Source organism: Brachyhypopomus gauderio, chromosome 18 (genome assembly GCF_052324685.1).
Source record: "Brachyhypopomus gauderio isolate BG-103 chromosome 18, BGAUD_0.2, whole genome shotgun sequence".
NCBI lineage: Eukaryota > Metazoa > Chordata > Actinopteri > Gymnotiformes > Hypopomidae > Brachyhypopomus > Brachyhypopomus gauderio.
In genome coordinates, this window is record NC_135228.1 from 1700202 (window position 1) to 1720298 (window position 20097).

Consider the following 20097-nt stretch of genomic DNA (forward strand, 5'->3'; position numbering starts at 1 on the left):
GTAAACTAAAAGTTGCACTTGTATTTTTAATTTGAGAACCTGTAAAATAAAAGTTGCACTTGTAGTTTTGATGTGAGAACTTGTAGAATAAAAATCTAAGCGTGAATGTTAAAAAATCACTGGCAGGAAATGTGCACGAATTCAGCACATCTTCAAATCTGCCCTGCTCGACTTTTGCAACACATATCTCAGTGAATGTGTTCCAAAACAGATTTGAGCACTTGTACGGGGAAGTGGGCGGGGCGGTGGCGCGGTGGGCGGGGCAGTGGGGGATGGGACAAGAATCGTGACTCAGCTTATTTATCGCGGCAAAAAGAAAGGAATTGGAGGCAGAACCATTGCGGACTCCTTCAATGATGGCACAAACACCGTTATGTTTTTTTGGGAGGCAGAACCATTGCGGACTCCTTCAATGATGGCACAAACACCGTTATGTTTTTTTAACTGCATTATTTTTCTAACGATACAAGCATATGAAATGGTATTAGACAGCAATACTAGAATATGATCGATAAAGGCACTTGATGAAAACTTGAATCTAATGTCATTATGATGTTTCTTAGCAGCTAGAGACAAATATAAAGTTGGAGCAGGCCATCAGGGCAAACAACTGCTGTTACTTTAGATTTTATGGTAGATGTTGCCTGCTTGCTTGCTAGCAAAGTAGCTAGCTATCTAGTATTAGCTAACAAATAACTAGGACTAGTGTGCATGTTTCTGGAATAACTGCTGACTAGTTTGTTGCGTTAGCCCCAAAACATTTTTACTTGCACAATTAAATGTGATTTAATGCTTGCTGGCTAGAAAAGAAAGGCGTAAGTATACTTCATTTTGTCTGTCCACAGTAACCTTAGAGTGATTAGGTTATTTTGCTACGGTATGTGAAAAACCTGTATTGTATCAAGGATCAGGAACATCAGTTATCAGCTAACCTACTTTACTTTTTTGTTTTAGGAGATATTCCTTGGCCATTTATTGGGAAGGATCCATTTTCGACTTTTGGGTTGGCTTCATCGTGTTCCTCATGATGTAGATTACTTGGAATTTGTGTGTTCACAGGAGTTGGTACTCCTTAGTTCAGTCTCATCTCAAGTAGACGTTCCTCAAGATGTTTATGATGCACTTACAGAGGTTCAGGAGTTGGCATGCAGTCTAAACAACAAGGAAGTATGCATCGCTGTTGAGCACGAGAAAGGAAGCCATGGTCGTCCTAAGATTATATATCCCATCTTCTTACCTTGGGGTTGCCTGTTACATGTATAGCCAAGCTGTTAGGTGTCTCAAGGTTTACGGTACACAGGCGAATGGCTGAGTGGGGATTGTCTGCACACTACAGCACCTTGAGTGATGAAGAACTGGACTCCCTAGTGTCAACAATCCATGCCAGCAATCCAAATGCAGGATACAGGATGATGATGGGCTTGCTGAGGGCACAAGGACATTGGGTACAGTGGGAGAGAGTCCGTTCTTCAATGCACCGAGTAGACACCATTGGTGTAGTTTCCAGAATGTCGGAGTTAGGCTGTGTAATCAGGAGGACATGTGCCAGGCCCAAAGTCACTGATGCACATTGATACAAATCACAAGTTGATAAGGTTTGTACAATAAATCTAAGCAACAATGTATTCTTTCATATTTGTCTTTGGCATTGACTGTACTAAATTTAACATCGTTTATCACTCAAGGTACAATATGGTGATCTTTGGAGGCATAGATGGCTTCTCTAGGAAGGTACTGGACATTTATTTAAATCATATTTATAACACAGTATTTTGTAGCAGTGTAATTTTGTTAAATATTCATATTATGGGCTCAGTTGATAACCATACATGTAGCTATGTATTACAAGGATATGTTCACCAAACAATATTTAAAAGATTTGTCAGCAAAATGGTTCAAGTGATGAATAACAATTAATGAAGTCCTCCTGACCATTTGTTGAAATGTTTTTTTCACATTTGTTATCTTGATTTAGATAATGTACCTTGGCGTGTTCAATAACAATCTGGCTTCAACAACTCTGGCTTTCTTCAATGATGCAGTTCAGGTAAAAAATTACCTGGGAACTGTCCTGCATAGAGATTTAGTCGGTGTAGGTGAAACATATAACAATACATTGAGCAGGGGTATCCAAACTTGTCAGCAAAGAGTCAGTATGACTGTAGATTTTTATTCCAAGCTCACTTGATTTTACTTGTTTAAATTAGTTAGACTCAATCTTCAAATAAGTGATTAGTTGTGAGGTGTGCTTCTATTGCTTTTGATGGAAAGTGTATTTGTGGAAAAGATTGATGAACCAATACAGAGAATCACATTTGATTTCATGCAGTGTTTGTTGCTAAACTTGTATTTCAATAGGGTGCGGGCTGATCAAGGAACAGAAAATGTTGATGTCGCTCGTTTTATGTTCTCTGTTCGGGGAACAGGAAGGGGTAGCTTCATTGCAGGCAAAAGCGTCCACAATCAGAGGTAATTATGCTGGCAGTCGTGGCCTAGTGGTAGGGAACTGGTCTTGTGACCGGAGGGTCATGGGTTCGATTCCCAGACCTGAGGCCATGACTGAGGTGCCCTTGAGCAAGGCACCTAACCCCAACTGCTCCCCGGGCGCCGGGCTATAGGGCTGCCCACCGCTCTGGGCACGTGTGATCCACAGCCCCCTAGTAATCACTAGTGTGTGTGTGTTCTAACTGCACAGATGGGTTAAAAGCGGAGGACAAATTTCGATTGGGGTGTAAAAAATCACAATTGACAAAATATGGCACATTTACATTTATGAATTAACCCTTTGGATTAAGTATCTGGATTTCCTATATTAGTCATCTGATTGCACTTTTTATTTTTAACCAGGATTGAGCGCTTGTGGCGTGATGTATTCACAGCAGTTACTAGCCGCTTCTACAACATTCTGCACCAGCTTGAGGATGACTGTCGTATTGATCTGTCCAATAGCCTGCACATATTTTGCTGCCACTTTGCCTTCATTCCATGCCTACAAGCCCACCTTGACATATTCAGAGAAGGCTGGGATAATCATCCTCTTCGCACAGATGGCAATTGTTCTCCCAATCAACTGTGGCACCTGGGACAGGATTATTACTCCGAAGAGTGTGATGATGTAAGGACATTACAGTTCAATACTGTTCACCCATTTATCTATACATTTGTTGTTCCACTCACTAAAGCAAAAAAATTTATTCAACAGAATCTGAGTATTCCACTAATAGACTGGGAATGCAGCGGACTTCCGCCCAGTGATTCGAACTCTGGTGTCCATGTACCTGAGATTGAATGTCCACTGACAGCTGATGAATTGGCTGGACTAAAGGCTGCAATAGATCCAATGAGACAGTCAACAAGTCTTGGTGCTGATATTTATTTTGCAGCATTGCAATACATGCAAAACATTGGTTACATGTAGTGACTTCTGTTGTAAACCTTGAAGTTTTAACTTGTCTGAAAGAGTTATTTTATTTATTTAAATTTAATTGTTCATTGTTATTTACGTAGTTATTATTATTAAATGGCCGAATTGTTTTCAATTGCTTTTTGTTCCAAAAAGTATTAAAACATGTAAAACAATGTTACATTTTAACAGTGAACATGTTTTAACTGAACCAACAATGTTGAAATGAATTAACATAAGTAAAAAAAGTAAAGATCTTTAGTAACTAAAGTAAACATTTAGTGTGGGGTTGGGAGGAGGGGGACTTGAGTGGAGCATAAACAGTTTAAACTTTTAATTTTGTATGATGACAAGCATACATATGCATGTGGTAAGCACTAAAGAGAATCTCTAACACTTGCTTCCTGTCATTATATCAGTCCAAACCCACTGTCATTGTAGGCAATACCACCTTTCAAATGTTCAGCAAACTTGTGGTAGCTTGTGTAATGACCAGAGGTGGGGACTCGAGTCACATGACTTGGACTCGAGTCAGACTCGAGTCATTAATATTAAGACTTTTGACTTGACTTGAAAAAATATTCAGAGACTTAGACTTGACTTGGACTTTTACACCAATAACTTGGGACTTGAATTGGACTTGAACCTGTTTACTTGCAAAGACTTGATTTTTTTTACCCCAAATCTAAATTTTAAAACGCATATTAATATTTATAAAGTGCGCCCCATTAATTTCATTTCCGTCCTTCTGACGCAGACCGGCGTTACACCAGATTCTGTGACCGTCGAGTTTTGTGACCACAGGGGGCGCTATTTCACAGTTTCTGTTCAGAGGCACAAACGCTTTACGAATGGTACGTAAACTACGCTGATGCACTTTCTTTACTCGTTTTGTTGGTGTCCACGAGCCAAAATATGACAGATGTTTATATTTACATTTATCGTCTCTTAATTACATAAATGTGCTTAAACAAGATTTACCATCCCCTCACCATTGCAGCCAACAAAGAAATCATGAATGGGATGTACAGATGAGCCTTTTTAACTGGGGTCACCAATTCTGACGGCAGCCATCAGAATATGTGACCCCACTGAATCTCCAGGTAACAATAGTAGCCTACACCGTGACCCCACAATAACAGAAAACAATGAAAAAATAACCCTAACCTTTTATTAGTCTATATTTAGAATATCTATTCGTAATGACAGCATCTTGCTTACGATGAAGCTTGCTATTTTCGTGTAAAATGATGTAACGAAACATTCTTGTTTAAGTACATTTATGTAATTAAGAGAAGATAAAATGTAAATGATCTGTCATCTTTTGGCTGGCGGACACCAACAAAACGAGTAAAGAAACGCATCAGCGTAGCTTTCGTAAAGCGTTGGTGCCTGTAAAAAAAAAAGACTCGGAAGGACTTGAAATTCCAAGTTTCAGACTTGGGACTTGACTTGACGGTTGCTTGTCTTGACTCGAGACTTGACTTGAGTTGACTGTCTTTGCTTGAGACTTGACTCGGGACTTGAGGATAAAGACTTGGACTTACTTGAGACTTGCAAAACACTGACTTGGTCCCACCTCTGGTAATGACCAGGTAAACACAAGATATGGAAGCAGGTGGATGATGTTGGATGGACTGCCTGCACCACTTCCACTTGCATGTCTTTCATGGGCAGCTCCCAGCCCACCCAGAATTTTACCAACTGCTTCAGTTTGTCTTGGGTTACTGTAAGGGAAACAAACAAAAGGGCACATCAAATCTTTAGCATGCGAAAGTGGTTTGAGTGGTTTGCAAGAATCATAAATGAATGGGGTGAAACAATCAAAACAATAGATGTCAGTTTGAATTGTAGACAAAGATGTTGATGTATTAATGACACACTACATGTTTACCCCAATAATACCTGCTAACCCTAACCCTATGGTGGTCCGGCATGGATGTTGATCATTAAAGAACTTGGTAAAACGGGCACATACTATACCATCCTATACTACCTTAGTACATGCTGCTAAAACATAATACAGAAATAGAACATATTTCTAGGTTACATATAAAATAGAGGTGGGACGTGATAAAAAAAATTAATCGAATTAATCGGAAGCTTTGTAATCAATTAATCGAAATTAATCGCATTTCAGTATTTAACATGAGAAATATTAATTTAAGTTTAAATGATGAATGAATCAATGAACATAATCATAAACTTCAACATCTTGTTTATTTTTCCACCAGTCTACTACACAGACCAATAGATGAGTGCAGAAATGATGATGTGCACTGGAAATTCTGACCAAAAATGTTGTTTAATTTTGGGTGTTTTGCTCAGGATATTGGAAGAATTGAAGTAAATCAGATGTTTTTTAATACCATTGTAGATGGTATATTTTTCTTTAATTTCCCAGGCCTCTGCCACAGGCATCTCCATAGTGCCTAGAAGTGGTCTTCTGCATGCTCAAAGCAAATGACTGGATCTTCATCATCTATAGATTCATCATCTATAATATGAGCTGTCACACCAAGATAATTCTTGTTGCTAACAGAGGTCCAGTGATCCCCAGTCAAAGCCACATTTGTGGCGCTCTTCACAATAACCTGTTTTACTGCCCTTTCTTCATCATACAGCTGCTGGATTTTCTTCCACATTGTCTTTCTGGACGGTAGTTCGTAAGGACAATTTGAAAGGACAAGTCCCAGGAAATACAGACGTTTGGTCACCCTATCGTACTAGGAATACATTTATCAGCTAAGTTATCATTACTGACCTGCGCGTTAGCCCCAACATGTTTTGCGTTGGTGTGGTAACGAAGGGTGAAAGTGCTGCTGTGATAAGCGAACTCCTTCCTACATAAAGTGTAAATAACACCATTTTTGTTTGTACTTCCATCTGGAAGTTTCTTATATTTAAATATCCCATCCACCAGCGTGCCTCTTCAGTCATCTCCATCATGATCTTATTGTGCATCCATATAATCTGTATGTCTGGAACTCGAGCACTGAGAAATATTCCACGGTGCAAAAGTGTCTCATGCGTTAAATGCGTTAATTTTTTTAGTGCGTTAATTTTCCTGTAATTAATTAATCGAAATTAACGCGTTAAAGTCCCACCACTAATATAAAAGTAACAAAACATATTTATGTAAATATTTTTACAATAACATACAGTTGTGATCAAATTTATTCAACCCCCACTGAAATAAAGTGTTTTGGCCAGTTTGACATTGATTTTGATCATTTCAGTCATCTTATTTACAATTATATCAAAGAGGCACTTATAAATTAGACAAACATAACATAATATTTATGATGGAATAACCACAAATGTCTTTACTGTGCTCACATCATTATCAGTTTTATTCAACCCCCTAGTGACATTATTTTTTAGTACTTAGTACAACATCCTTTTCCAGTTATGACAGCTTTCAAGCGTGAAGCATAGCTTGACACAAGTGTCTTGCAGCGACCTATGGGTATCTTAGCCCATTCTTCATGGGCAAAAGCCTCCAGTTCAGTCACATTCTTAGGCTTGCGCACTGCAACTGCCTTCTTTAGGTCCCACCAGAGGTTCTCAATTGGATTTAAGTCTGGTGATTGCGATGGCCACTCTAGAATGTTCCAGCCTTTCATGTTCAACCATGCTCTAGTGGACTTGGATGTGTGCTTCGGATCATTGTCCTGTTGGAAGGTCCAACGTCTCCCAAGCCGCAGGTTTGTGACTGACTCCATCACATTTTCCTCCAAGATCTCCTGGTACTGAAGGGAATTCATGGTACCCTGCACACGTTGAAGCTTTCCTGTACCATTAGAAGCAAAACAGCCCCAAAGCATAATTGACCCCCCGCCATGCTTCACAGTAGGCAAGGTGTTCTTTTGTTCATAAGCCTGGTTCTTCCTTCTCCAAACATAGCGCTGGTCCATTGTCCCAAACAGTTCTAATTTAGTTTCATCTGACCACAGTACACTGTCCCAAAACCTTTGTGGCTTGTCCACATGACTTTTGGCATACTGCAGTCGACTTTTCTTGTTCTTTGGAGTCAGCAAGGGGGTGCATCTGGGCGTTCTGGCATGGAGGTCTTCGTTATGCAGTGCGCGCCTTATTGTCTGAGCTGAAACTTCAGTGCCCACATCTGACAGGTCTTTTTTCAGTTCCTTAGCAGTCACGCGGGGATTTTTCTCCACATTACGCTTCAGGTAGCGCACAGCAGTCGCGGTCAGGATCTTCTTTCTGCCACGACCAGGTAACGTTTCCACTGTGCCCTTTAACTTGAACTTGCGAATGATACTTCCGATAGTGTCTCTTGGAATATTTAACAACTTCGCAATCTTTTTATATCCATTGCCATTCTTGTGAAGAGCAATAACCTCTTCTCTTGTCTTCTGGGACCATTCTCTTGCCTTCACCATGCTTGGAAACACACCAGTAGATGTCTAGAAGGAGCTGAGTATCACAGTCCTTTTAAATCTGCCTAATTGGTGCTTATCATGCTTGATTGCTGCTCGTTGACATCCACAGATGTTTTCAATACCTGATGGAAAACACTGGAATGAACCTCTGTTCTTAGGAGTGGTAGTCGTAAAGGGGTTGAATAATTGTGTCAATGAAGAAATCACAAAAAGGCCATTTAATACTTTATGACAAAAAAAATTGATGCTATCTTAGTTGCATTTAGTTCTTTAACAAGTCCTTGTAAGATTTCATTATGAACACAATTACAAATGTGCACTGAATTCCATAAAACCCTTCGCAGCATTGGGGGTTGAATAAATTTGATCACAACTGTACCTGTCTCCACAAACTGCCGCAAGTACCCACTAATTTTGCATTTGACAGCAACTGGGAAGTCGTCATTATCTTCCACTTCATCCTCACTTGGCCAGATGATGTTGTTTAGAACTACCTAAATTTAATAGAATATGCAATGGCATTCATGGACTGATTTATCAATGGTAAAGTGTAGAAGGATTAAAAGAATGGAAAGGCAGACCTGAGCACTGCATTCAGTTGCTGACTGACGTGGGAAAATCAGAGGTACGACATCTGGCCTGGTCTCTAACAGGGGCCAAATCATTGACTCCTTCAGTCCCTGTCTAAGCTGCTTTACCTGTTGTGAGGTTTGTGTGAGCACCTAAATAAAACATGAATAGATCATACAAACACTAACATTATTTCCTGAATTTCTAAGAAGTTCATCCAATATTATTCAATTAAATTTTATACCAAAACAAACAAACATTACTATTGTTCCAAAATGCATATAGAAAAAAGCCTGACACAAAGCAATAAAGTCATGCAAAGGTTGGGAAAAATACTATAATTGGCTTAATGAAAAGTATTGGTCCTTTAAACTTACAGCACGCTGAAGCAAACTGTGCAAGAGCCAGGTGCGGTTTTTCATTGTCAGAATAGGAAGGTCCCAGGATAATGCCAACTGATTAACAGCTCTCTTCTGGTCCTCACTAAGCTCTTCATCTCTGTCATTACCTGTATACAACTTTGTGCATAAAGATGAGACATTGTATTTTTGAGTGTGGTTGAAAATGGCATATACACAATTGGCATATACAATGGCATATACAATTACATTTCAAACCTACCAGCTGTAATGTCTCCCGGATATCAATGTCTACAACATCTTCAAGCAGGATGGTTGCTGTCTGGGGAGAACCACCCAATAGTACATGGATAATTGCTGGGCTCAGACCAGCAAGCAGAGGGCCATCATGAAGGAAGGAATGACCAATCATCCTCCCTGCCATCAAAAACAAGTCACTCTGCACAAGAACCTGAGAGGTGGATGGGATGAGGTGATCAACTTGGCCTTCAAAAAGCACAGTGTTGGCTCCATTTCCTGCAGGAAAAAGGACAAAATCATGGTACAAATTCGTTTCCCCTTTATTTGTCCATGTCGTAGACATGTGCAACTTTTCTAAGAACATTATATAACTAACCAAAATCTATGCTGAATCCACTTTGCAACTTGTGCATTACAAGGCTAAAGAAATGCCGTTTAACACCGTCTCCAGCGGCTACATCGCCTTTAAAAAAGTTTTTTAATTTACAGCAGTTCTAAACAAATTGTACAGTGGTCTGGCCCAGTCTACTTTAGGGACCTTATAAAAACTGATGATTCTTCCCTCCTGGTCTTCCATATCCTCCCTTATATCCATTCTAAACTTTAGTGATGGTTCAGCTTCTTTTTCATGTACCAGGTCAATTCTGTACAGCACTGCTGCTCTTTGAGGAATTTCGGTCCTCTTCCAGTCTGAAAATAACATTACATACATGTCTACAAATACATATATTTATCAACAATAACCTTCAGGCACTGCTCACTCACATTCTGATGTAAAAGAACTGGATGAGCCAGCAGTACTGCTTTCGGTTATGGTGCTTTCGGAAACCACTGGGACTGATGTACTTTCTTCAGTGAAATTCCTGTTCATCGTTGAAGAAACCATTTGAGGAAAACTAAAAAGAAATTACATTTGAAGGGAATATATTGTCTGTTATGAATACGAAGATCATTTTTATGGTGATTCAAACACATGAAATAGGAAAAAAATTATTTGTAATCTCAACTTATGATCCGACAATGTTCTCTCATTTAATGCACATACTTATGAACTGAATGTTATTTACATTTTAATTTAATTTTTCATTCTGATATACCACTACCATGTTTACTTTTCTCCACATGAACTCGCATGATATGGCATTATGTCAGCAGAAAACTCCTTTCCACGTATTGGACAGGAATCCTGTATTGGGCAAGGTGCAATTAACTTCTTTATATTAGATGAGTGGTTCCTAACCCTGTATCTGGGGGAGCCCTCACCATGCACAGTTTAATATTCCCTTGGTTTCAACATCACAAACACCAAAATATGCAGGTAGTGGGTATTCAGGACCAGGGTTGGGATCCTGTGTATTACACCTTTTTCAACAGCCACTAGTCTTAAGATAAACCTCACATTTTTTACTTAATAAACTGAAAACCTGTAACCTGTTCCTGTTAGAAAGGAACCCCCACAAAATAATTTAAGAACACAATATACATTTAGAATTAACATTATGTGACCAAAGACTCACAATTAGACTAAATATTATTGTTAATTCCATTACAAACTGTCAGTGGTTTTGATTATTTTAATATGAATATCTGCTTACCATACAAATATCTGGCTCTGGGCTTGACACTTCTTTTGGTACAGATCCAGAATCCTTGACCAGAGATAAAAAATGCATTTTAGTTGGTTTAAATTATATTAGAGCACTTTTTGGCACAAACATCTTTAACATCCATCCATCCATCCATTGTCATCCGCTTATCCAGGTCTGGGTCATGGGGGCAGTAGCCTAAGCAAAGAGGCCCAGGTTTCCCTTTCCCCAGCCACCTCCTCTAGTTCCTCTGGGAGGATACAGAGGTGTTCCCAGGACAGCTGAGAGATAAAATCTCTCCAGCGTGTCCTGGGTCTTCCCCGGGGTCTCCTCCCAGTTGGACATGCCTGGAGCACCTCCCTAGGGAGGCGCCCAGGTGGCATCCGGACCAGATGCCCGAACCACCTCAACTGACTCCTCTCTACATGCATCTTTAACAGCAGAATGTAATGCAACAAATGAATGAATATGGCAAGACGGTCTGGCTACACATAGTGGCCACACGGGATGGCCTTATTTCAGATGGCTGAAGGTTTGAATCCTGATCCAGACAAAAGTGTATTGTATTTGAGTCAACTGAAAGTGGTCATAAGTAAAAGTTATGCTGACTACACCAAGTAACTATACAGAAGGTCCAAATATTAATAACCGCACCCTGCTCATTAATGTTCAACATAAAATGTGTCTGTTTTTGAACTGCATCAGAAAAGCACACAATGATCTCTTACACAGCACTTAAATTTGATTTGAACTGGATTACATCACTTACATCACTTGTATCATCTTGTTGACAGGCCTCAATGTGAAACTGCAGCAGCTGAAGTGGAACTGATGTGCCACAGGTCATGCAAACATTTTTTGGCATGTTGAATTCAGGGGCATCATATGGCAGTGGGGTCATGTCGATTTTTTCTTGAAGAGGCACTATATAGATGATGTTCTTTCCATTGTTTGAAGAAGTCCTCAAGATTTTTGCTGTGTAACCCTGGGAACTTTGGGGTAGGGGAGTAGTTTTTCTTTGTCCACTGCCCCCTTTTGAAAATGAATATTTGTTATAAAACAATCATGAAAGATCAGTCTCCATTCCAACATGGCAGCAATCAATTAAATACCAAAACACAAAAAACTTAAAAAGTCTGGTGGTATATTTCTCCCCTACGTAATATATAATCTCATTTTACCTGCAGCTTTTTGGAGAAGCCAACCGCCTCGCAAAGTTTTTAACTTGGGATATTCTTCAAGTAGTAATCTAGTGATCTGAAAATTAAAAATATATATATTTTAAATCAACTGTGTCAAATTTCAATACAGATAACTGGATTCACAATTCAGTTCTGAGGTTTACCAAGACAGCTGAGAACTTGGGACAGGGGAATAGTGATGTGGAGGGTGGCCATGAGTGCTGCCACAAAATACTCTTACTGTAATCCAGTAACATTACTACACAGTATACTATATAATTACTATAATGCAATTTGTAATACTATCAATTACAATTCATTTGAAAAGTTGCAAACCAGCTAACCTCTGTATGATCAGCATCATCAGATATGTTTATACTTCTTCTGCCTAAACCTGCTTGCAGTAGCAGCATTTCATCTTTAGGACTTCTGTTTGTATTTTCTTCTTGCAAGCAGAACTGCAGTTCTAGGAACTTTATCACTCTTGGAGGCTCGGGTGCCTTTCTTTTAACTCTCGTCCGATTATTGTAGATGGCTGGAAAAGATCTTTGGGGGGGGGACACACGATAAAAATAGATTGACTTGATATTATGTCATTTCCATAACTTTTAAATAAATAACTATTGTTAGTACTTGAACTAGATCTTACTGCATCAAGAGTACTCTGCAAAATCTGATTATGGCTGAAAATAATGCACCTACAATTTTTCATATCTGTGCAATCCTTACCTTTGCATCTCATTTTGTACTGTGCTTGTTCTAATTGGCTGGCTGACCTCATGGAAACCACTAGCCACAACCTGAGTTCCCATGGGCTGGCTAACTCCTGCAGAGCTAGCACTATCTATGTTCCCAACTGGCTGGGGGCTGCTATGCCTTGTAATACAACTAAGAAGATTTCTCACTGCATTTTCAATATCAGAATTCTGCTGCACCTGATGAAGACACACCCACACACACAACATATGCAGTGTACATATAAGTGTACATGCTCCTCCCCCCTCCCTCCCCAAAAAAATATATCTACCACTCTGGGCAAATGATTTCATTATAATTTAGTGAGACGCTCACCGTAACCACAGATATGTTAGCGCGAATCATATTAGCAAGTTGGCATGCTTTTGTTGTTCAGGTAGAAGGTCGCTGCAGAGCTAGCTTTAGCTTAATGAAAGTAATGTTAATGGAAATGTTACGAAAGTAAGTGGACTTTAAATGTTGGCTAGGGTATCGACATTTTCTGCTATGGTGTAATATTTATCATAAAGAAGTGAATGTGTTTTGATGATAATAAAGCATTGTACAATGTAGATTTGATTCTCAATAAGAACAAATAATATTTTTTTGAATCAGATATTTAAAGCGTTTACACACGAGCTTGTTTGAAGCCTTCACGTTAGGTATTATTAGTATTGAACGAGCTTTCATGGAAATGGGGGTGCATGCCTCCAGCTGCTGATCACTGAGCTACTAGCTAGTTAGTCATCGTTGCTAGCTGCTTACCTACCCTTCATTTTCTTATATAGGCCAACTCTTATGTGTCTGGGCAATCTAACTGCTAAGAAACATCATAATGACATTAGATTCAAGTTTTCATCAAGTGCCTTTATCGATCATATTGTAGTATTGCTGTCTAATACCATTTCATATGCTTGTATTGTTAGAAAAATAATGCAGTTAAAAAAACATACCGGTGTTTGTGCCATCATTGAAGGAGTCCGCAATGGTTCTGCCTCCAAGTCCTTTCTTTTTGCCGCAATAAATAGGCTGAGTCACGATTCTTGTCCCATCCCCCACTGCCCCGCCCACCGCGCCACCGCCCCGCCCACTTCCCCGCACAAGTGCTCAAATCTGTTTTGCAACACATTCACTGATATATGTGTTGCAAAAGTCGAGCAGGGCAGATTTGAATTTGTGCTGAATTCGTGCACATTTGCTGCCAGTGATTTTTTAACATTCACGCTCAGATTTTTATTCTATAATTTCAAAACTACAAGTGCAACTTTTATTTTACAGGTTCTCCAATTAAATATACAAGTGCAACTTTTAGTTTACAAGTTCTCAAATTAAAAATACAACTGCAACTTTTAGTTTACAGGTTCTCAAATAAAAAATACAAGTGCAACTTTTAGTTTACAAGTTCTCAAATTAAAAATACATGTACAGATTTTGTTTTACAAGTTCTCAAATCAGGTCCTTTACGCTCTCAAGTTTTGCTACAGATTTATCTCCATACTTACATAGCAACACACCTTGTTACACTGCAGACCTTCTCTGTTTGTGTTCATCCTTTCAAACATTGTGCTCTGCAAATCAGTTTTAGTTGATTCATGCTTCTGGCTGAAATTAAAGAGTTTTGGTCTAAGGTCAAACCTCAAAATCAGAGTCTGGGTCACGGTCAGTGGCGTGCACAGACATTTTGGGGGGCAAGTGCTGGGGGGGGTGAACGGCACTTTTTAGCGCACGTAGAACACTTAATTATAAAAAAATTACAAGCACATGTTGAATGAATTTGACATTTTATTTGTAACATTCTCTAAACATGAGTTTTCAATGGACAAGTCACGCAGCCAACTGATAAAATCCATATCCAATATTAACTATATACAGTCATGTCTTTCAGTTAACTTCTGTTTATTCTCTACTGTCTACAGGCCTTGTTGCATATATTTTGCAATTAGTAAATCAACAATGGCCTACAATTAAGACAGTAAAAAGACCAAAAAGTAGGAGAAGTCGGGTGTGTGCGAGGTGGTGGCTCATTTCAGGGCATTGTTTTTAATCGCTCAGGTTTTCAAAAGATCATTTCAAACCGACCTCAGTAAAATGTTAATAATAATAATATATATTTTTTTAAACTGAAGTTTCAAAAGGGCACTTTCGTTGATAAAGGGCAGTTGGTGGTGCTTTAGCACCATCTGATGTCTATGTGTGCACGCCACTGGTCACGGTTAAAGTCACAAATTCAACACGAATATCCATACACTGTAAAAAAAAAAAAAGTCGTAAAAAAACGGTAACATGTCCGGCAGCAAAAGTTGCCAAACAGTTACCGTAAAATTACAGTAAAATACCACACATAATTCAACAATGAATTACTGTAAAATTACAGATTTTCCCTGTATTTATTCTTTGTAATTTCACAGCCAAATTTGAGTAAAATGACAAATTTTCGTTGTAAGAAAACACAGCTAGAATGTTAAAATAACAGCATAATTAGGTTACTTCATGGTATTATTTAAACAATCTACAAATGAACATGTCAAAGTACAGAGGTAATCTGTGAATATATGTTCATATCCTATAAACTTAAATGTTGGTTGATCAACCTACAAACTCTTACAATGTACTGTTTATCAATGAGATTTCAACATTAAAATAATTGGATTCTGCTTTTTAAATACACAAAAATAATGTAAAATTATATATTTTTAACCCTATATAAAAGTAGTTTCAAAAGTTATGTGTTTAACATCCAATGGTCCAATAAATATACTACTCTTTCCTATTAATTTACGGTGCTTGGGATGTATTAACATCTTAAGTTTCTGTTAAAACTACCAATATTACAGTTCTGTAAACATAAATATTTTTGTGGTTATTTTGGTCTTTAAATTCCAGCTAACATTTTACAGTTACCTTTTATTTCAGCAGATAAAAGAATGGTGTACTTACATAAATTAACAAACAACATTTAAAATAATGTAAAAACATTAACCAAAACAATAAAAGCAATAATAAAAGCTCAGCCATAATACATAATTTCAATCTCTTTATTTTGACAGTTGAACTTCAACAATCATGACAACTGAATTGACTCAAACAAATATATAAAAAACACAAAAAGATGGTTACTATGGATTTTTACAATGTTCTCAAAGTTGAAAAGATTTATATTAAATGGGATTCTAAAATATAAACAATAATGTGAACTAACAGCACTAGCTATCCTATATCATTCTCAGTTTATTGTGTAGTATGGACTGTAGCAGCATGTGCCAATTAAAAGATTCAGATTAGGATTGCTTGGGAAAAATGTTTCTTTGTTTCATTTACACACCCAGTAGAAAATCAACTTGAAAAATGTATCTACACTGAATATGTTTCTACATCGCAAAGCACAAGGGCCAATCACAGAATCTAATACTGCAATAATCGTTACAGATCATAAAAGGGCTTACACACAGTTGTTTAAGGCATTTTCAACAATAACAGTAAGATGGTAAGGGTGCTGTATGAAACGATCACATCAAATATCTCATAGAACAACATCACTTCATTATCACTGTGCACTTTGTGGTATTTCATGTGAGCAATAGTTTTCAGTCAGAATATGGCCACTAGATGGAGGCGTGTTCAGTCCCAGTTCACTCACTGTTAGCTGTCACTACATAACAGGTCATCATTAACTTTATCCAAAAAGATGTCGTATTAGGCCACATCCAGAAGGAAGAAAATTCTATAACTCCAGTTTTTGAACATTATGGAAGTTTCTCTCAATGATCTTGTTAAGGCATCATTAAACCAGTGCCCACTGCCGCATCTGTGAAAAGAGAGAAAAATCAAATGTTTGTTTTAACCTGCAACCTGTAGGCTATATAGTAATTCTGGGACATCGTGTGCACATTTTAATCCATTTAGAATGCATAACATTGTAACGTAAAATGCAAAACAATTCTGAAATCACAATAACCCCAAATATTAGACAGTTTTGTTTGACATCCAGGAAGATATGAGGCATGTTGGTCAGAATTGGGCCTGATTTTGGCAGCTGTGTATAATTTTGACTCGTACCTACAATTTTATCAAGTTATGTAGTGAAATAGTATTACTCATACTGGTGCCTTGATCTTGTGTGCACATACTAGTCTTGAAAGAGGAGTTAGCAAAGAACGTAGTAGAGGTGAAACAAGTGTAGATAGGGTGATGTGTCTAAAGGTCTGATGTTGAATGTTGCCAGTGGTTATGCTCCACAGGTTGGATGTGAGGAAGAGGAAAAAGAAGTTTTGGAAGGATCTAGATGAAGTGATAGAAAGTATTTCCAGTGAGGAGAGAGTGGCGATTGGAACAGACCTAAATGGACATGGTGAAGGAAACAGAGGAGATGAGGAAGCAATGGGTAGGTTTGGTGTCAAGGAAAGGAACCAGGAAGGACAGATGGTGGTGGATTCTGCAAAGAGGATGGAAATGGCTGTAGTCAACACTTATTTCCAAAACGGAACATAGGGTAACCTTTGAGAATGGAGGGAGGAGTACACAAGTAGACTACATTCTGTGTAGAAGACAAAACCCGACAGAGATTGGGGACTGTAAGATTGTGACAGGAGAGAGCATGGCCAAACAGCATCGTATAGTGGTGTGTAGAATGACTGTTGTTGTGAAGAAGAGGAAAAATGTCAAACCAGAGAAGAAGACCAAATGGTGGAAACTAAAGAAGGAAGGAATGTGGTAAAGAGTTAATAGAGGAGCTGTTAAAGGCGCTGGATTAGACTTGTTAAGGACAGGAATGGTAATGTTTTAACAAGCGAGGAGAGTGTGATGAGAAGATAGAAGGAGTACTTCGAGGAGCTAATGAATGAAGAGAATGAAATGGAATGAAGAGTAGAGTTTGGAACGTTTTGGAGGGGATGAAGAAGGGAAGGCAGATGGACCTGATGACATACCAGTGGAGGTACAGAAATCTCTAGGAGAGATAGCAGTGAGGTCTTTGACTCATCTATTCAATGGTACGGTTGAGAGTGAGAAAATGCCGGAATGGAGAGGTGTGCTGGTACCCATTTTTAAGAACAAGGGTGATGTACAGAGTTGTAACAATTAAGTTGATGAGCCACACAATGAAGATCTGGGAGAGAGTTGTAGAAGCTAGACTTAGAGAGGGAACTATTTGTGAGCAGCAGGGTGTCATGTCAAGAAAGAGCACCACAGATGCCAACTTTGAAGATGGACCAGTAGGGTCAGAAAGAACTCCAGAGTGCTGTCTGCTTGTAGAGCTTGTCAAAGCAAGCTATGAACAAAAGGGAAAGATCTGACTTATTTTATGTTCCCTCATTTCGTACATGGAAAAAAACACTACCACACTGGCAAAGGATGCTGGTTTGCGATTGTAACGCTGCTCGCGGAGCGGAGCGAGAGGACGGACACAATTGCTGAGATGAGCGAGATTTAATAAAGGGAATACCAAAACCAGGGTCGAGTAGAAAAGCATTGGTCAGATCAGTGAGGGAGGCCGAACACGAAACATAGAGCGACATAACTGAACACTGGGAAATGAAACACGGGTAAATGCAGAACGGCGGAACAAACAGACAATACAGGGCAGCAAACGAGAAATACTCACAACGGGATCAACGGGCATGAACACAGAAACACAACGGCATGAACACGGCATAAAGCACCAAGCACAAAACCACGGATGACTAGACTGGGGAATACCGGGACTTATATACATAGAACTGAAACAAGGAACAGGTGATAACAATGACACGGGGGCGTGGTAACGAGGAATCACGGAGACAACGAGCAGGGCGGGATAAACAGGCAGGGAACACAGACATGAGGGAACCCGGAGTGACAGCTAAGGGAGGGGGCGAGGCCATACGTGACATTACCCCCCCTCAAAGCGTGCCACTCCGGGGCACGCAAGGGCAGACGGGACAGGAACCAGGACAGGACAGGGAATCACGGGGCAGGACGAGAGACAGCGGACACGGGGCAGGACACTACAGGACGGACCGGAGGGACAGGACCAGACAAAACAGGATGAGGGACCTGGGGTATGGCAGGAACTGGAGACAGGGAGACTGGCCAAGAGCTGGGCAGGGATTGGGCCTGACAGGGGACACAAGGAGACTGGACAGGGTTGGGGCGAGGTACAGGAGCAGGACGGGACAGGACTGGGAACAGACACGGGAGTGGGGCCAGGGCAGAGGCAAACACTGAGGTGAAGATGTCACGAACAACAGACACGGGGACAGGAACAAGGTGAGTGGTAATCTGAGGAACAGACACAGGGACCGGGACAGAGACGACACCACAGGAAACAGACACGGGAACAGGAATACAGACCTTGACAGACACAACCACGGGGACAGGAACCAAAACAAAACCAGGGACAGGACTGGGGAGCATGGGGAACATGGGCAGGGAAACATAAGAGGCAGGAACACAGGGCGGAACAGATAACACATTGAGTCCAGGCCCACATGTGGGCAGCACAGTCTCTGGGGGTACAGGCGCGGCCGGTTGGCGGGCAGCGGGTACAGGAGGCGTCCGCTGGCCGGCAGCAGGAACAGGCGGCGTCTGCTGGCAGGCAGCGGGAACAGGTGGCGTCCGCTGGCAGGCAGCAGGGACGGGAGCCGGCGTGGACAACCTCTCCTGGGTCGCGGGGACAGAAGCCGGCGTGGACGACCTCTCCTGGGTCGAGGGGACGGGAGCCGGCGTGGACGGCCCCTCCTGGGTCGAGGGGACGGGAACCGTGGTAGTCCTCCTCCGGGTCACTGGGACAGGCCGCCGAGGTGAGGAGATGCGCTCGGGGGGCGTGTCCTCCATGCTGACGTCCTCGGGGGCGTGTCCTCCATGCTGACGTCCTCGGGGGGCGTGTCCGCCAAGCCGATGTCCTCGGGGGGCGTGACCGCCACGCCGACGTCCTCGGGGGGCGTGACCGCCACGCCGACGTCCTCGGGGGGCGTGACCGCCACGCCGACGTCCTCGGGGGGCGTGACCGCCATGCCGACGTCCTCGGGGGGCGTGACCGCCATGCCGACGTCATCGGGGGGCAGGACCTCCATACTGACGTCATCGGGGGGCGTGTCCGCCAAGCCGACGTGGCCAGTACTCCCCCCCAAAAAATACTTGGGGGTGTCATGTGGAGTAGCCGGCGGGATCAGAGGTGGTGGGTCTTCTTCCTCAGGGTCCTGAGAGAGCCTGGATGAATACACAGACACAGAAGACCCTCGGTGACTCTCTCTGCGACGGCTCCGCCTCCTCTGAGGCGTCGGGAGCTCGCAGAAGCCATCGAGAGCCAACCGAGGGTTAAGCAAACGCCTGTCTGTGCACTCAATCCGTCTGCCCGCGACTTGTACTACAGGTTTCTCCTCCCTATAGTGATCAAGCCGGGCAGACACGTAGCGCTCAACAGGAGTCTCGACGCAAAAGCCAGTCCAAACCGAAAGTGACCGAGACATCCGTGTTCCCACAGCGCCAGGGGAATTTCTGTCTCTGGTTCGTTCACGCTGCGATATCGGAGAATTGAACTGGACCGAACCAGCCAACATCTCATCGCAGCGATTAAACTCACCAGAGTCTCGCTCCCTCGCTGTGTCCTTGTAAGATCGGTTGCTATGTAACGATCTGCACTGG

The 20097-nt window shown here is 41.1% G+C and overlaps 2 protein-coding genes and 1 long non-coding RNA gene across 6 annotated transcripts in view; 1 reads left to right on the plus strand and 2 right to left on the minus strand.

Annotated features, from left to right (window-relative positions):
• The first annotated feature begins 416 nt into the window (after positions 1–416).
• On the plus strand, positions 417–3485 carry LOC143481770 (uncharacterized). Its single transcript, XM_076979918.1, has 6 exons — positions 417–1595; positions 1686–1731; positions 1976–2047; positions 2359–2469; positions 2848–3115; positions 3203–3485. The coding sequence occupies exons 3-6, from the start codon at positions 2034–2036 to the stop codon at positions 3416–3418; spliced, it is 609 nt and encodes a 202-aa protein (XP_076836033.1). The 5' UTR covers positions 417–1595; positions 1686–1731; positions 1976–2033; the 3' UTR covers positions 3419–3485.
• Positions 3486–7792: 4307 nt separating this feature from the next.
• On the minus strand, positions 7793–14264 carry LOC143481758 (uncharacterized). Of its 4 annotated transcripts, XM_076979904.1 has the most exons (14): positions 13980–14264; positions 12472–12677; positions 12087–12288; positions 11743–11818; positions 11331–11593; positions 10571–10624; positions 10088–10161; positions 9741–9871; positions 9514–9665; positions 8998–9251; positions 8754–8894; positions 8388–8528; positions 8186–8300; positions 7793–7928 (listed from the first exon to the last, which is right to left on the minus strand). In XM_076979904.1, the coding sequence occupies exons 1-10, from the start codon at positions 14037–14039 to the stop codon at positions 9159–9161; spliced, it is 1311 nt and encodes a 436-aa protein (XP_076836019.1). In that variant the 5' UTR covers positions 14040–14264; the 3' UTR covers positions 7793–7928; positions 8186–8300; positions 8388–8528; positions 8754–8894; positions 8998–9158. The 4 variants fall into 4 exon arrangements, with proteins under 4 accessions (XP_076836019.1, XP_076836020.1, XP_076836018.1 ...); XM_076979905.1 differs by lacking the exon at positions 13980–14264 and having other exon boundaries at positions 9610–9665; positions 12472–13497; XM_076979903.1 differs by lacking the exon at positions 13980–14264 and having other exon boundaries at positions 12472–13497.
• A 1382-nt stretch (positions 14265–15646) lies between these two features.
• Positions 15647–20097, minus strand: part of LOC143481771 (uncharacterized) — an 89265-nt gene continuing 84814 nt past the window's right edge. Inside the window, exon 6 of the long non-coding RNA XR_013122066.1 lies at positions 15647–16282. This is a non-coding gene — a long non-coding RNA (uncharacterized LOC143481771). The remainder of the gene's footprint in view (positions 16283–20097) is intronic.

Excerpts from the sequence above, each read along its gene's own strand:
- LOC143481770 (XM_076979918.1), top strand. Across the intron at positions 2,470-2,847 it reads AAAAGCGTCCACAATCAGAG|GATTGAGCGCTTGTGGCGTG; the intron begins GTAATTATGCTG and ends ATTTTTAACCAG. Across the intron at positions 3,116-3,202 it reads ACTCCGAAGAGTGTGATGAT|AATCTGAGTATTCCACTAAT; the intron begins GTAAGGACATTA and ends TTTATTCAACAG.
- LOC143481758 (XM_076979903.1), bottom strand. The coding sequence starts at position 12,791 with ATGAAATCATTTGCCCAGAGTGGTAGATATATTTTTTTGGGGAGGGAG. Across the intron at positions 11,819-12,086 it reads ATGATGCTGATCATACAGAG|ATCACTAGATTACTACTTGA; the intron begins GTTAGCTGGTTT and ends TTTAATTTTCAG. Across the intron at positions 10,625-11,330 it reads AACAAGATGATACAAGTGAT|GATTCTGGATCTGTACCAAA; the intron begins GTAAGTGATGTA and ends TCTCTGGTCAAG.